Source organism: Pseudorasbora parva, chromosome 17 (assembly GCF_024679245.1).
Source record: "Pseudorasbora parva isolate DD20220531a chromosome 17, ASM2467924v1, whole genome shotgun sequence".
Taxonomy (NCBI): Eukaryota; Metazoa; Chordata; class Actinopteri; order Cypriniformes; family Gobionidae; genus Pseudorasbora; species Pseudorasbora parva.
The window spans coordinates 12,414,203-12,430,590 of record NC_090188.1 but is presented as its reverse complement, the minus strand read 5'-3'; the positions used below and the strand labels follow the sequence as shown (position 1 = coordinate 12,430,590).

At 36.5% G+C, this 16,388-nt stretch overlaps 1 protein-coding gene across 6 annotated transcripts in view; it reads left to right on the top strand.

The window, feature by feature from the left end:
• The window catches only part of slc4a11 (solute carrier family 4 member 11), an 81,561-nt gene that overhangs the window by 42,493 nt on the left and 22,680 nt on the right, over positions 1–16,388 (top strand). For 4 of the 6 annotated variants that reach the window (XM_067422254.1, XM_067422252.1, XM_067422256.1 and 1 more), the window contains 4 exons: positions 10,275–10,398; positions 13,349–13,558; positions 15,489–15,548; positions 15,966–16,050. In XM_067422254.1, coding sequence (XP_067278355.1) covers positions 10,275–10,398; positions 13,349–13,558; positions 15,489–15,548; positions 15,966–16,050 — 479 coding nt within the window. The remainder of the gene's footprint in view (positions 1–10,274; positions 10,399–13,348; positions 13,559–15,488; positions 15,549–15,965; positions 16,051–16,388) is intronic. The other 2 variants (XM_067422257.1, XM_067422255.1) reach the window with 1 other exon arrangement.

The following is a 16,388-nucleotide window of genomic DNA, read 5'->3' as shown; positions in this document are numbered from 1 at the left end:
ATGTTCTCAGGTCAAAACATGCATCCTGAAAGCAGAAGCTTTGGCCTGTATTACCATGTGACTGAAATTCCGTGGCAGTGAGAAACGGAGACCTTGAACAATGAATCATCAATTAAAAGTAATGTATCACCTTCTCTGTGATTAAGATGTCTTTGTAGTATTGACACATCGTCAACTGTCTGCAGTTGAGTCCCAGGCACCCTAGTGTGTCCTCCTGCCTTGTCTTCACCCAACCCAAGAGGGCCAAAGTCACATCCCACTAGATAGATACTGTATAGCTGCCAGCATGAACTTCATGGTTCTGACCAGGGGTGTTACTTGGCCCAATTCTTCTAGAGCCCAATAGCATCAATAGCCCCAGATTTGATCTTTTTCTTTTTTCCCTGTAAGAAATGAAACTATTATCAATCAATTTAAATTTATGATAGATTATGAGGGATTGTGGTGGTGATAAAGTACTGCTGGATCTGTTTGAGCATGTACAGTATAGTCATTTCCCTGAGGCCAAATGAGGAGGCGTATGGCCTCAGGAAAGAAGTCACTATAATGGCAAGAGGTTCTTGTGTGCATGAACTTGCATGTCTGCCTAATGAAAGAAAGGTGAATAGGTGATGCCCAGGATGTGATGGTTCTGAGGATCTTTCGAGCACCATTTCAGGTTTACAGGAGTGTGAAACTCTTCAGATGCTAGATATATACTGGGCTTGCAGTAGGTCTTTTTTTTTCTTCTTTTTTTTACTGTTTAAATTTGACACTTTTCTTGATAAAGAATAATAACAATAAGCTTTTCTGTAGCTCAACCAGTAAAGCGTGGCGATAGCATCGCCAAGGTCGCGGGTTGGATTCCCAGAGAAAGCAAGAATTGACAAAAATGTGTACCTTAAAATGCAATGTAAATCGGTTTGGATAAAAGCATCTGCCAAATGCATACATGTAAATGTAAGTACAATCAACTTAATAAAAATGATAACATTTATTTGAAAAAACAAACAAACAAAAAAACATGTATTTACTGTCACTTTTGATAAAGTTGATGCGTTTAAAAAAAATAAAAACATTTTGACAGGTATTGCATATGTAACGGAGGCCAGCTAGTAGTTGCTGTGCGAGTAAACGTCTCTCCTCTGACCTCTAGAGACTGATGCCAGAGGTTGCAGCCTTTAGCCTCCTTGTTAGAGTGTCCGACTCTCATGCCGGCAGACAAGGGTTCGAGTATTAGTAGTAGTAATATGCATTGCTAAGGACTTGATTTGGACAACTTTAAAGGTGATTTTCTCAATATTTGTTTTGCACCCTCAAATTTAAAAAAAAGTTATATCTCAGCCAAATATTGTCCTATCCTAACAAACCATAAATCAATGGAAACGTATATATTCAACTTTATGTATAAATCTCAATAATAATAAAAAAAAAACGTATAAGTGGTTTTGTGGTCCAGGGTCTCAAATGTAAACACAAAGGCCCTCATTTGTCAATCTTGCGTAGAAACTGCCCTTGATAAATGCCGCGGCTGAAAACGATCGTCATTAGAATAACACCCCCTTATATATATTCAAGCCTCTGCTTCCCCCACGCTCTCATTTTACGCCATGTGCACACGGAAGACGGCAAAGAAGCGAAACTTCTCCGACGCGGAGATCGGGCGCGTCTCAATCATCTCACTAGTCCACTAGTCAGGACACTGATTAGGAAATAAGTCAATGGGCTGACTCCCTGATCAGTGCCCTGACAGCTGAACTAGATTGAGCCCATCGAGCCAATCACCCGGAAGTGGAAAAAAATGAAATTGTTTTATTTGGGAGTTTAAAGAGTGGGATTAAAAGCCCCCACAAAAACAAAATAAGGATCCTAATTATAAGTATTGTTAATAGTGTGGGGGTTGAGAAGCGCACTCCAGCAGTTTAAATAGCTGTTTGGATGATAAATGACCTATCACAATGCATTATTTTACAGCACGTTTTGAAACAATTAACATTTAATTTCGTATCACGGCACATGTATTGGGGTGTACAATAGTGATGATGATGTGATGTGGAGTACCATTCATTTACATTAATAATTGCATGACAATTTGTAAGATTCTTATTCTTATTATTATGATTTTTAATATTAATGACGTGTATTGTTATTTAGAAGAAGAATGTCGTTATTATTTATTTTATTATTATTATTAAAAAGAAGAAGAATGTAATTTTTATTTTTTTGTCAGTCTGAATTATTTTCAGTGCCAGTCCGTGCGCAGCTGTTGGGCCTAATCCTGAAACGTCAGATAAAGCACACAGGCTCGCGGCTAGAGGAATACATGCCTACAAATCAAATGCTTTGATAAAGTCACACAAATTAAACATTGAAGTCCATGCCGCACAAAAATAAACACTGAATTTTATAATTACTATGTTGTTGTTGTTTTTTACAGTGGGTCATAATATAGCAGATCTTTGTCAGTGCGTTTTGTGGTGTTAGGAATTGTTTTTCTGTGCGTACACCACCTCCTGAGCTGGCGTAGGATTTGAGCGTGCCGTACGCCAATGTCCATATTGATAAATCTCAAAGTCACCGTGATTTTGGGTGTACGCAAGGTGTACGCTGAAAATTTGGTGTACACGCTTTTGATAAATGAGGGCCAATGTCTCTCTACTGAGAACTCTGTGTGCAGTTCAGTGACGATGAAATTGGCCTCTATTCAGTCTATGAGGAATAAAATAAAATGAAGATGCCAGAGACTCATTAATGGAGCTCAGCAGCTAGTAGCAGTTCTGCAATGGCTGAATTTTTGCAGCCCATCCACACCTCAAGCTAGTGATGCAACAAAACAGCTTCATTTATTATAATGAGAGCGTTCCCAGGAGTCCAGATCTCAGTGCGCGGGCAGAAAGTACACTGTGGGCTCAAACAGTTGTGTAAAAATGTACAGTGGACTCTGCCATATTTGCGATGTTGACAGCAGTGGCGAAATCGTGACTCGAATCTTGGTCCTGTCGCCCCCTTTCCTCATTTTGGAAAAATTAAACTCAGCTTAAAATCAGCCTCGCTTTCTGTGTTCTCTTCTGCAGTACTGCATGTTACCTTTGACAAGAAATGCCACAAGCAAACATGAGAGTGATCATGCAAGTTATCACTAAAATTAAACAAGAAGTAGTAAAATGCAAGTCATCATTACAAATAAGTCCCTCATAATTGGTGTGTGCATTTCAATAGAACACGGTGACAACTATAGCCACAAAACCAACAAAATTTTATGTAAACCGATGCATCATGACAGCACTCAGACCTAACAGTGGCAGCCAAAATAAAATCAGTCATGTAATCTGTTCAGTTCGAACTTACCCAAACAGTAAATATTTCCATAGGTAAAGCTTTAGCTTTTTTATTGATGCTGTCATCCAGGGATATCGCTTAATTGCTGTCATTGAAACACTTTAAAAAGCATTTGCACAAAATTAAGCTCTGGTGTAGGTCTTCCTATGCCAAATAACTTCATCTTTTCTTTAAAAGTTAATCTTGAAAACTTTATGATGGCCTAGAGGGCCCTGGCGGTTCCCCACAGGTTGTCAGTGATTATGATGGGAACATTCCATTTTGTCACTTTGCAGAGACAGCAATGTAGATGGGGTGTCATTCATTCCACACTCTTCATATTAGAAGGTGTTTGACTATCTTTATGTCAATGCTGATCACCACGGAAGAATCAGAGACATGAGAAACTCCCAAACATATACATGGCCATTTTATGGACTATTTAGACAATTAAATTAAGAAGCAACACAAATTAATTTTATGCCATTAATTATATATATATATATATATATATATATATATATATATATATATATATATATATATACATATACATACATACATACATATATATATATATATATATATATATATATATATATATATATATATATATATATATATATATATATATATATATATATATATATATATATATTGCTTATTACTTGCTTATTTACCTTATTTTTTATTTAGGCTACTCATTTAGCCTATTTACTTAATTATGTTATCATGGGAAATGATGCACTCGACATGTGATTCATTGTTTTTCTATAATTGCCAGAAAAATGCCATGCCACAATATTGAAAATATTTGCATTTCAAACCTTGAGGGTGAGCCAGTGGTTATCATTTTGCAATGTGCAAACTTTTGCATATTCTTTTAGACACGATAAGACATTAATCAAATTTATTTTCTTAATATTTCACTTGTGGCCCATAGTGAAAAGAAAACAAAATTATAAATCGAAAAGTATTTTGTGTTATACAAGTTGTTTTTGAAATGAGGAGTAATCAAATCTAACTAATCTTTATATCATTGCACTGTGTTATGTGTTGCACTGTAAAATATTGCAGAGCAAATTAATTGTAATATTAAAGTAAAAATAAAAGTAGCCTAATCATAATAATGATCTAATATGCCTTGTGTGCTCGTCCGTTACTCCACTGTGAAGGGCTTCTTGCTGAACTCTCTGGGGTTTGGCTGGCGCTGAGCCAGAGACAGACGCGCTCAGCACATATCACAACGATTCAGTGTTTTCAACCACATCATATTTATTTTAGGTTTCAGAAATTTAAATGCACATAAGTAGCAGCAAAAACACGCTGATGTCTATAGAAGTGGTAATAACTCCTTTCTGACAGTTTTAATCTGACTGTGTTTTATTCATATCAGACACACATTATATAAGTTACTATACATTTACTCTATTCCTCTCCGAGTTTACCGGTCACTTAGCTACTTTCATGCATTTTGTGAGACGATGATGAATTTACGTGATGTATATCCGACAGATGTGATTCTCTGAGGCTCAAACTAACATGACGGCGCCCATCGTGCATTATAGATCAACTAACATGATCATTATGACAAAACACATTCACTTACATATATTTGAAAATCTCTGGAGGATATGTCTGTGGAGGCCTGACTTGCTTCAACTTGTAGTGGAGCAGACGTCACACATCACAAAACATCATGACTACAATAAATATGTGCCCCCCCCCCCACGCTGATTTCACCCACACGTATATAGTAAAATAACATTTTTAAGAGTGTAATAGTGGTAGATCCTCTTTGCATCAAGTTTAAATAAAGTGTTTTGTTATGATTATGAAATTGCTTTAAAGAATAATTTAAAACAATTCTAATAGTCCAAATCCTACAGAAGCAACTCTTGTAATTTGACAAGATGAATGCAGCTCTTGAGCAAACCACACATTGATGACTTTAGGATTCCCAACTGTCAAAATCTGCTACCTGCTATTGAGCCATTTATCAAAATAAATTGATCCCCAACAAACCCCTATCTAACAGACATCTGCAGGTCGTTATTAGGTACTGATGATTCATCTGCTTTCTTCTCAAGATCCGCCAACACTTTTGCTTAATAGCTGGCAAAACTTTTATCAACAGCCTTCAAACTGTAGCAGTGTCAGGCAGCAGCCAACATCAGTGTGCAAACTAACGAATGTTATTTTTCTTTGAGCAGCTGCAGCATTTTAGACATTGTGATATTTCACAAACCACTCTCTGTCAAACTTTATCAGCTGCTAAATGTGCTACTATAGTGCTGCGCCACATTTAAAGGGTTACTTCAGCGATTAGCATATGGCTTTGTATCAGTAGAAACCCTGGAGTATATTCAAATGATTGTGCTTTCCCCCCTCATATCCCCCGATACAAGAGATTTATGCATTTTATTTCTGGAAAAATTCCTCCTATGACGCAAATTTACGATATTTGCATCATAGGAGGAATGTTTGGCCAAAGGCTAAAGACTACAGCCAGCAGAGGGAGCCATTTCCGCATGTTCTGAACCCGCGCATGGGGGATGGGAGATCACACTCAGAGCTCAGCTCAGCTACAGGCACTCATTTAAACAGACCTATGGTGAGCAACGTAAGTCTTTTAACTTCTCAAATTAATTTCTATGAAAGTTAAGCCTGCAAAGGCATGAACTGAAACGTGCCAGACTGAACTCGTGTTGTGAATGTATGCCGCGAGTGTAGTCGCGATTACCTCAACTCTCATCATGAGAGCTCATTTATCTCACTCCTGCAGTTAGTGCTCAGTGCTGTGATACTCGTGCGGTGACTCACTCATTTATATTGGACAGACATGTTCAGTTTTTAATTGTAGTGTCTTTCCAAACTCAGTCACAGTAATCAAGTAGGTGGCTTTGGGAATGGCCTCACAGGGCAGCGAAGCATTCTGGGAATTGTAGTCTTTCATCCCCATGAGACAAAAATACATTTTCTGTCTTTTCTCAGTGTAGAAGGCACCAAATTCAATAATAATTTCACATTTCTACTACATTGATGACCCAGTTTAAATACAGATTCATCTTCCCAGCGCTGAAGTACCCCTTTAAACAAAGGCATTGTCTTTTCTTTATATTCATAAGGTGTATTATTGAACGCTACTGTATCTACTTTCCTAATTAAAGCAAGTGGTAAACTTAATTTTATATAAAAAAGATACTTATGCAGATTTTCTGGTGATAATGTCAGCAGGGATTCATTCAAATGTGACTAAATGAAGGTGAGCAGCATTTTAACCAGGCTCATATCCAGAAACATGGTGTAGTCAAGTGCACTTTGTACATTTTAAAGCACATAATCAGGTTACCTGTAAAAAGCACTTTGCACTTTGTAGAAATATTTTGCTTTCTCTACTTGTACTGGTTTTTGCATTGTACTTTTTTGGTCTGTAATTTAGTATTGGAGAATGGCTAATATTGTCCATTCCTAGATGATCACTTACGTGTTTACTCGTTTGTCAGCTTAGGACGGATGGATGGATTGATTGGTTTATCTATCTTACATTTTATATTGTAATTAATTATTGACTGTTAATTATGATGAGCTGTTCGGGGGGAGGGTTCAAGTCTTATCCTTAAGCACTTCAATTATTGACAGCAAGCTAAATCTGTTTGTTTTAACACACTCTAATTTATTATATTAACTTCATTAATTCACATGAGATCATAAATCAAAGGTCATTGAAGACTCTTAGACCACCTCTAGTGTCAGAACAAAGACCCATAGTAAGGTAAATAGAATTAAAAAGCCAAGTTCAACCATTTGTGATGGACCACACTATCCTAGCGAGCAGAAGATTTGTTTTTCTTTGAATTATGTGCAGACAGTTTTATGGGAAACAATTGGCAATGTTGGATGACCCACAGCTGCTCAATGACTTTGCATTCATAGTAAATAAAACTGAACTCTTTGCGTGTTTGATGTAAGGCCACAAGGTTACCAAAGTCCTTAATAATGTTAATGTTTCAGCTATTTTTTATTAAGTCTCAGTCTTTTGTCAAATGTGTTTTTTAGTTTTTATCATACAAGAGAATTTTTTTAGTCTCAAACAAGAGAATGTCGTACCATGGTTTTATTTGACCTCATCTGCTTTATTGATTTATTATAGGCTATTTACAGTGGAAACGGAAAGTATTCAGACCCCCTTACATTTTTTACTCTTTGTTATATTGGAGCTATTTACTGACAAGTTAATTTGTTTCTTATTAATGTATTCACAGCACCCCATATTTACAGAAAAACACAGAATTGTTGACATTTTTGCAGATTTATTAAAAAAGAAAAACTGAAATATCACATGGTCCTAAGTATTCAGACCCCTTGCTCAGTATTTAGTAGAAGCACCCTTTTGATCTAATACAGCCATGAGTCTGAATTTTTCACACCTAGATTTAGGGATCCCCTGCCATTCCTTCTTGTAGATTCTCTCAAGTTCTGTCAGGTAAGATGGTAAAAATTGGTGGATAGCCATTTTCAGGTCTCTCCAGAGATGCTTGATTGGGTATTTAATCAGGGCTCTGGCTGGGCCATTAAAGAACAGCTACAGAGTTGTTGTGAAGCCACTCCTTCGTTATTTTTGCTGTGTGCTTAGGGTCATTGTCTTGTTGGAAGGTGAACCTTTGGCCCAGTATTGAGCACTCTGGAGAAGATTTTTGTCCAGGATATCCCTGTACTTGGCCACATTCATCTTTCCCTCGATTGCAACCAGTCGTCCTTGTCCCTGCAGCTAAAAAACACCCCCACAGCATGATGCTGCCACCACCATGCTTCACTGTTGGGACTGTATTGGACAGGTGATATTTTTCTCCACACATACCGCTTAGAATTAAGGCCAAAAAGTTCTATCTTGGTCTCATCAGACCAGAGAATCTTATTTGTCACCATCTTGGTGTCCTTCAGGTGTTTTTTTTTAGCAAACTTTTGTGTGTCTTGCACTGAGGAGAGGCTTCAGTCAGGCCACTATGCCATAAAGCCCCGACTGGTGGAGGGCTGCAGTGATGGTTGACTTTCTACAACTTTCTCCCATCTCCTGACTGCATCTCTGGAGCTCCTCCACAGTGATCTTTGGGTTCTTCTTTACCTCTCTCACCAAGGCTCTTCTCCCCCGATAGCTCCGGTTGGTCAGACGAACAGCTCTAGGAAGGGTTCTGGTCATCTCAAACGTCTTCCATTTAAGGATTATGGAGGCCACTGTGCTCTTAGGAAACATTAAGTGCAGCAGATTTTTTTGTAACCGTGACAAGATCTGTGCCTTGCCACAATTCTGTCTTTGAGCTCTTCGGGCAGTTCCTTTGACCTCATGATTCTCATTTGCTCTGACATGCAATGTTAGCTGTAAGGTCTTATATAGACAGGTGTGTGGCTTTCCTAATCGAGTCCAATCAGTATAATCAAACACAGCTGGACTCAAATGAAGGTGTAGAACCATCTCAAGGATGATCAGAAGAAATGGACAGCACCTGAGTTAAATATATGAGTGTCACAAAAAAGATTCTGAATACTGAATACTGAATTTTTTTCAACAATATAGGGTGCTGTGTGTACATTAATGATAAAAAATGAATTAAAATTATTTTAGCAAATGGCTGCAATATAACAAAGAGTGAAACATTTTAAGGTGGTCTGAATACTTTCAATACCCACTGTATATAGGCCTAATAGAAAAACTTCTGTAGAAAATTAAAACAGCGAAAGTCCACATTAATGTTTTTCTATTAAAACAACAGTAAAAAAATATTTGTATTGTCACACAGATTATGCAGTTATTCAGCAAACACAATCACATATGGTTGAGCGATCCATGCTTGGGTTTATTATAGTTCATCACTGAGAAGTTTTGATGGCAGATTTAGTCGCACAAACAGCACAAGCTGCTTGTTAGTCGTGAGTCGTGAATTCGGGTGAAGCAGAAAATCTCAAATGGAGACCAGCTTACTTGTTTACTGGTGTTTTCAGATAATCCGCGCTAGAGAGCTTGCGGTTGCTAGATTGCAAATTCTAAGTAATACAGCGGATTGAATACAAGTTCTTATAACAGAAAAGCTCTGATCAGGGAATTTAATTTTGGTTAATTTTGGTGATTTTGGTTAAATTTTTAAACCACATTTAGTCTCTTTTTTTGTCAACAATATTGCATGTTGATAAAGTCACAATTATTGTTTAAGGATATTTGTGTCATCTCGATTTATCCTGTCTTAGTCATGGAGAAAAGGTTGTCAACAAACATTTTTCATCATATTTTTGTTACCGAAATTAACACTAGTCTTTACATAATGGCACAAAATGGAGCTTTTGCATGTTTGAGATGAGACTATTCCATTTTCTTTTCTGAATTCTCTTGTCATCTGTACATTGCCTGGGTTTTATGGCCACAAGCAGGTATTATGCATTTTAGCTGGACCAATGAAAGAGATTCCAATGCCCTTGTTGGCAGGGTCTGAGTATAGGGCCATTATTAATGCATATTTTAAGTAAATTGGACGTGCAACAGTGTGCTCTTACATTTTGTTCCTTAGGCCAACTTTTATGGTAATATTTGACTTGATTTATTAATGCTACTTACTGTATACAAAATTACAGAGTCAAGTGCATTGAGTGCTTTTATCTTTTCCCTTTTAATATAGTTGACTGGGTTGATATTAACCTCATAATATGTGGCAGAAGGCCTAAAACAAAAGGTGCACACTTTTGCAACTTTGTAAGCCTGAAAGAGAACAGGAAGTGCCCTTTTCCTAACTGGCCCACAACCTAACATTACTTTGACACCCCTGTTCAAGAGCTTTCTGTAATCCCATTAGACCTCAACCAATGGATTTGTTAATGTGTTTGCTGCACTCCTGTTATTGAATTAATCTGATACTGTGCCAGGTACATTAAAGCACTGTGTAAATCGTAAAGAGGATTTATAATGATTTATGAACTCTTTGTGACAGCTGTAATGTGAAGACCCTGCAGAGGCGGCACGTGTGTATCTCACGCCTGGATCGTCCACAGAACTGGGGGGAAAACTGTGCAGAAGTCCGCTATGTTATCCTCATTCTGGCACCTTCAAAGATGGTAATATAATCACACATAAACACACACATAAACACACACACACACACACACACACACACACACACACACACACACACACACACACACACACACACACACACACACACACACACACACACACACACACACACACATACTAAAGAAAGAAAATGTATTTGCATGGACATTCATTTTAAAGAAATAGCTTTGATTTCAAACGAATTATCTTTGCAAATCTGAGCCTAGTCTGAGTGGAAATCTCTTTTAAAGACCAAAGTTTTGTATTTTGTATTTTTCAACTTTAATATATACTTTTTTTTGGTTTTACACTTCATTTTAAGGTGTCCTTGTTGAGTATTTGTAATTATAAATTAAAGTACTGAGTAATGTTTGTATTATAGGGGTTTGGTTAGTTGCATTATTCATCACTTGCTGTTATTACTTTACAACACGGTTTCGAATACGCCTTTTGCAGAGCTTGCTCTTCCCTTTTCTATCACAAATCACATCGGAAAGGCCTTTATTTTCAATAAAAATTAAGAAAATGTTCTAAATGTGGAAATAAAGTGCCCAACAAAATGTTCAATAATAATAAAAGCATTTATTCGGTAGGGTTAGGGATAGGTGTAGGGAGGGCATTTAGTGTTCCTTTAAATAATTTAAATAAAAATAATAATTCACACTCTGTTATAATTGCATCCTGTTAATTTACAACAATACTGAGATGCAAATAGTATGCATCTGTCAAAATAAAGTATAAATTACATGTAATTACTATTTATATTGCAAAGAACTGCAAATTTATATGGTGTAAATAGATATCACTATTTTCACTTAGTAAATAGAATTTACATCTAAGTGTAAATATCGTATATCCCTAAGAAGATATGTTGATTTCACTGAGTGTAAATAGCAGCTAGATTTTATTTACACTTAGTGCAAAATAGCCGCTGCCTAAATATATGGAGGAAAAAAAATAGATACACTGTCAACTTAATCCAAAGTAAATATTAACTGATTATATTTTAAGTTTAATAAAAAAGTGAAATGTAAAAAACTATTATTTTATTTTCGAAATAACATTTTACTTTTATATAATCACAATAGTCCCAACCCACACACACACACCGTTTAAATTTACATTATAATATATTTGACTTCATATTTCAAGAAAGGATCACCATATTTGGGGGTCATTGGAATCAAAAAGCAAGAGTGTCCAACTCTTATAGTCCTGTCCAGCATTTCTTGTTCCCCTTGCAGTCTCCCTGTAAAGGCTTGGGGGCCCCTGGCTCCCTCCAAGACCATTTTGTGTATCTCTTTGTGTCTGTGTTTACATCATAAATCTTTGTGTTTGTGTGTATGTGTTTACATCTGTTTACATCTAATCACTCTCTCTCTCTCTCTTTCTCTCTTTCCTTGTGTTCTTTCATGCACTCATCTATTCCTGTCCTCTGTAGTTCATCAGGCAGTATAGCAAACTTTTTTGCTTTGTAATCCTGTGCTTTTCTTACAAACAATACAATGATATGTGCACACACAAAAATCCATCTTTTCATTACATTAAAAGCTGGATTGTCATGCTGGCACGTATAGATATATCCTCTTTTTCTTGTGTGTTTTAAAACAATAGACATTTCTAATGTTATGTAACTGAAATACCAAAGTGACTCAATCCATAAGATGATAAAGCAAAAATCTCAAATCCAGAGAACTAGGCAAAAGTGCATTTACTCTTTTTTCTTATATTAACAGAGTGAGAGCATTTAACTGGAAATAAAGTTGAGAATAAATCTATAATTTAGACCATGTATTAGCAGCATTTAAGCAAATCTGCTAAATAATTTTAACTGCTTTATTTTCTGCTCCAAAAAATAAAGTGATTTTTGGGTTAATACTTTGAATATTTATGTTTCTCTTAGAAGAAAATGTTTTATATAGAACACTGGGGCCAACAACGTTGTCAAAAAATGTTCTATATAAGGAGAAATAGCTCAATACTTTTTTTATATTTATTGTGTTGTTTTAATTTATTTTCTGGTAATAAAATATGCTTACATGCTGTTTAATTTACAATTTATTCAAATAAAATAAAATAAAAATCTATAAAATAAAATTAATTAATTAATTAATTAAAACTAAATAAATAACCATAAAGTCACCCCATGGCAGGAACCCCTAAAATGTTCTATGTAGAGTAGTGTCTAAAAGTGGAACATTTACATCTTCACCAATATTATTACAAATTTAGAAAGCATATTATGTAATTGTGTTTGAAGTCAATGTGTGATAATGCAATGAAACATGCCAAATTGTGTGGACATCTTTTTTGGCCAGGCTGTCATGCAAATAAAATATGAACAGAAAAACAAGAGAAAAACAAGAGAAACATTTATAATTCATAATTTTTTAGACAGTGCATGCTTTTGACTGTGAGCTTTTTGTGTTCTGTGCATTTTTATTTTGTTTTGCATAGAACATAGTCAAAAAACATAAATAATAATACAAATAACATCTGTGACATGATATGAACAGTGCATATAATATTTTGACTATATTTTGTTGGTTTAATCAAATTTGTAGGGTCATTAAAAACTAATATGCCCTCTGTGGACATATTATCTAATATGGACATCATTTTTGGCCACTACTGTATGAAGGCTTTACTGTATAGATAGAGAACATTCAACATTCAACTCTTCGAAAACATGTTTCCTGGGCGCGACAAAGCCAAAACATTTTTATTTATGTCAGAAGAAGGTGCAAAAGTTTGGAGAAAAATAGAACAGGGGATCAGTACTGTCGCATGAATTGGGGTGTAGACAGCATCCCTGATTGTAATGAGTTCTGTTTGCTTTTGTCACATCATGCAGCTTATGTCTGGTGTAGATACGATGTAAGAGAGTGTAACATGTATAATGACCACCATTTGTAACACTCATGTTTGATCTCTGCATTTGCTGTTTCTCAGAAAAGCACTAAGACGGCGATGGAGCTGGGCAGGACGTTTGCTAGCATGTTCTCAGACATCTCTTTCAGACAGAAGCTGCTAGAGAGTAAAACTCAAGAGGAGTTCAAAGAGGCACTGGTCATCCAGAGGTACCACCTGACCGCTGCCAAGCGTAAAACCACGGCTGTGGAGGGCGAAGAGACAGACCCGCACAGTCAAAAACCACTGAAGGTGTGTGTGCATCGCAGCATGTGCGGCGATGCTTAAGGTTCAGTTGTAATGATTGCCATTGTTTTCATCTATTCTCTCTTCGGTCTTGGTCCGTCGCTCTCTCTTTCTCCCTTTGCCCTTTGCTGTTTGACTTACACTCCCGTGATTAAGTTCTACTGAGCATGTAGCAGCTAATGAGAATTTATCTTGTTTGTTACTCGGGTTTGACGCACACACATAAAGTCCGATTCGACATATGTGAGCATTAGACCACCCTGGCTGAGGTTAGCTGCCTGTAAAAGCCCTCTGTTTTCTTCTCTGTAAAGACAACAGCAGAGGCCCAATAGTTGTGTTTTTGTTTAGTTTTTTTTTGTTGTTGCATTTTTCACTTCATCACACATCTGAGGAATGGTAACCAGGTGGAGAGGATCATTACTTTGTGTGTGTGTGTGTGTGTGTGTGTGTGTGTGTGTGTGTGTGTGTGTGTGTGTGTGTGTGTGTGTGTGTGTGTGTGTGTGTGTGTGTGTGTGTGTGTGTGTGTGTGTGTGTGCATGATCACTTGTGCGTGTGCACACTAAAAGCTATTCATCTCTGGCAAATGCCCAGGAAAGGTCCCCCTCTCTTTCTGTTTCAGACACACGCTGTCATGATGAATGAGTGCGGCTCAGTAATGAACACTTAAAGCTGTATGACTTATTCAAACATATCCCAAGACAGGTTCTCTCTGACTGACAGAAAATTAGTTTGTCTGCCAAAAAGAAGCTAATGTAGGTCATTAATGTGAGACGGACAAACCGCTCCATTGCCAAATCCTGACCTGTAAAGCCTATTAAAATTTGATTAATTCAACAAGACTGGGCACAGAGACACGCACATACTCACCAGTGCTCTCTGCTTTGCCGTAATTGGCCCAAACTAAAGAAAACACATCCTATATTATTTTCTAAATTGATTCACTTTAATTCTTAAATGTATTAATACATTTTAAGATTTCAAGTTGTATAAGTTGTATTTTGAACAAACACAAATAGACAATGAACAACAGTTATACAGTACTGTTTTAAAGTATGTGGTCAATATGATTAAAAAACAACATTTTGACTTTTATTCCGCAAGGACAAAAGTGTAGGTAAGGACATTTATGATGTTACAAATTATTTCCATTTGTAAATAAATGCTGTTTAAATGCTGTTAAATGCTTCTTTTTTTAATCCAATAAAATATAAAACAATATACATATTTCACAATATCACTGACTTTACTGTATTTTTTTTATCACATAAAAGCAGCCTTGGTGATACACACACACACACACACACACACACACACACACACACACACACACACACACACACACACACACACACACACACACACACACACACACACACACACACACACACACACACACACACATTAATTTTAACTAATATTTATTGACTGAGTTTTTGTGTTAGTGATGATTTAAATTATGTTAGTTCATGGTAACTAATGCATTAACTGATGTTGACGTTATTGTGTAGTGAAGAAACATCAAGTCAGATATCAGCTCTAACAGGTTCAAAGAGTATTTTGTTAAATTATCAGAATGAGCAGTTTTTTTTGACAGCTTCATTAGAAGAACCAGTTAATGGAAATTATAAAGTTGTGAACAGAAACACATGCACATGTTGTGCTGTATATTTGTGTTTGTTAAAAAAAATGCACCACTGCACACACACAACCCTACAATTACAAAAGTGTATACCTTTATGCAGGCTTTTTATTTCTAAAAGTGCTTAAGCCAGTGTAATTCAGTCTGAAATGCACATGTGTCAGATGTTTTCTGATGCTACACTAATGGATATTTAGAGTAATGTAACTGGTCTCTTGACTGTGCTCTGCTGATGTAGTTGTAATGCTTTTGCATTGTACTAATGCTGTTCTAACACTGGGCTGTCTCTCTCTCTAGTCTGCAGAATCTGTGTTCTCTCATCTTGTGTCTCTCTCTCTGCTGTGCAGGGGGCCCTGTGTGAGTGCGATTACACTGAGCTTCTGTGTGTGTTTATGTGTGAGGATTTAAGTAAGAGAGAGTGTGTTTTTGTCTGCTTTAACACAGTATCTCTTCTCTTGCAGTGTAAAACATTGTGTGTACGTGCTTCTGTGTGTGTATTTGCTGTGATTCAGCAGGATTTGGTGTGTATGATGTTTAATTGGTGTGTGTGTGTGTCTGTTCGTGCTTTAATCCTGTGTCTCTCCCGCTGCAGTATTGCAGTAAATGTATTTAAATGTTTTCACATTTATATATGTAGTTATAGTTTACATGTGTGTATGAGTAATCCTCTCTCTCTCTCTCTCTCTCTCTCTCTCTCTCTCTCTCTCTCTCTCTCTCTCTCTCTCTCTCTCTCTCTCTCTCTCTCTCTTTCTCTCTCTCTCTGTATCTGTGTAGTGTAGAGATTTTTTCAGAGTGGGCAGAGGAATCTATGAGGATCTGTGTCGTCGACTGCCTCTCTACCCATCTGACTTTACTGATGGTGTGTTAAACTTGGAAATAAAAAATATATAAAAACTATTTAAAGTTAAAGGATCTAGTATTGCTGTTGTTGTTTTGGAAATATGAGTAGCATTTTTAAAATTTCAAAAGGATATGGTCATCTAGTCAGTGGTCTTATTACCGTCCTTAGCTAAATTTGAAGGCGTGTAGTTCAGCTTATTTCAGAAGAGCTTTTCCACTTACAAGCAGGATCAGGATGTAGTGTACAAAATGCATGACAAAATGCTACATTGCTGGGTTTTGTCACATTATATTACACACATCATTCACATTTGAATGAATCAATTCAGTTACATGTTCAGGTATATCAATAAGAAT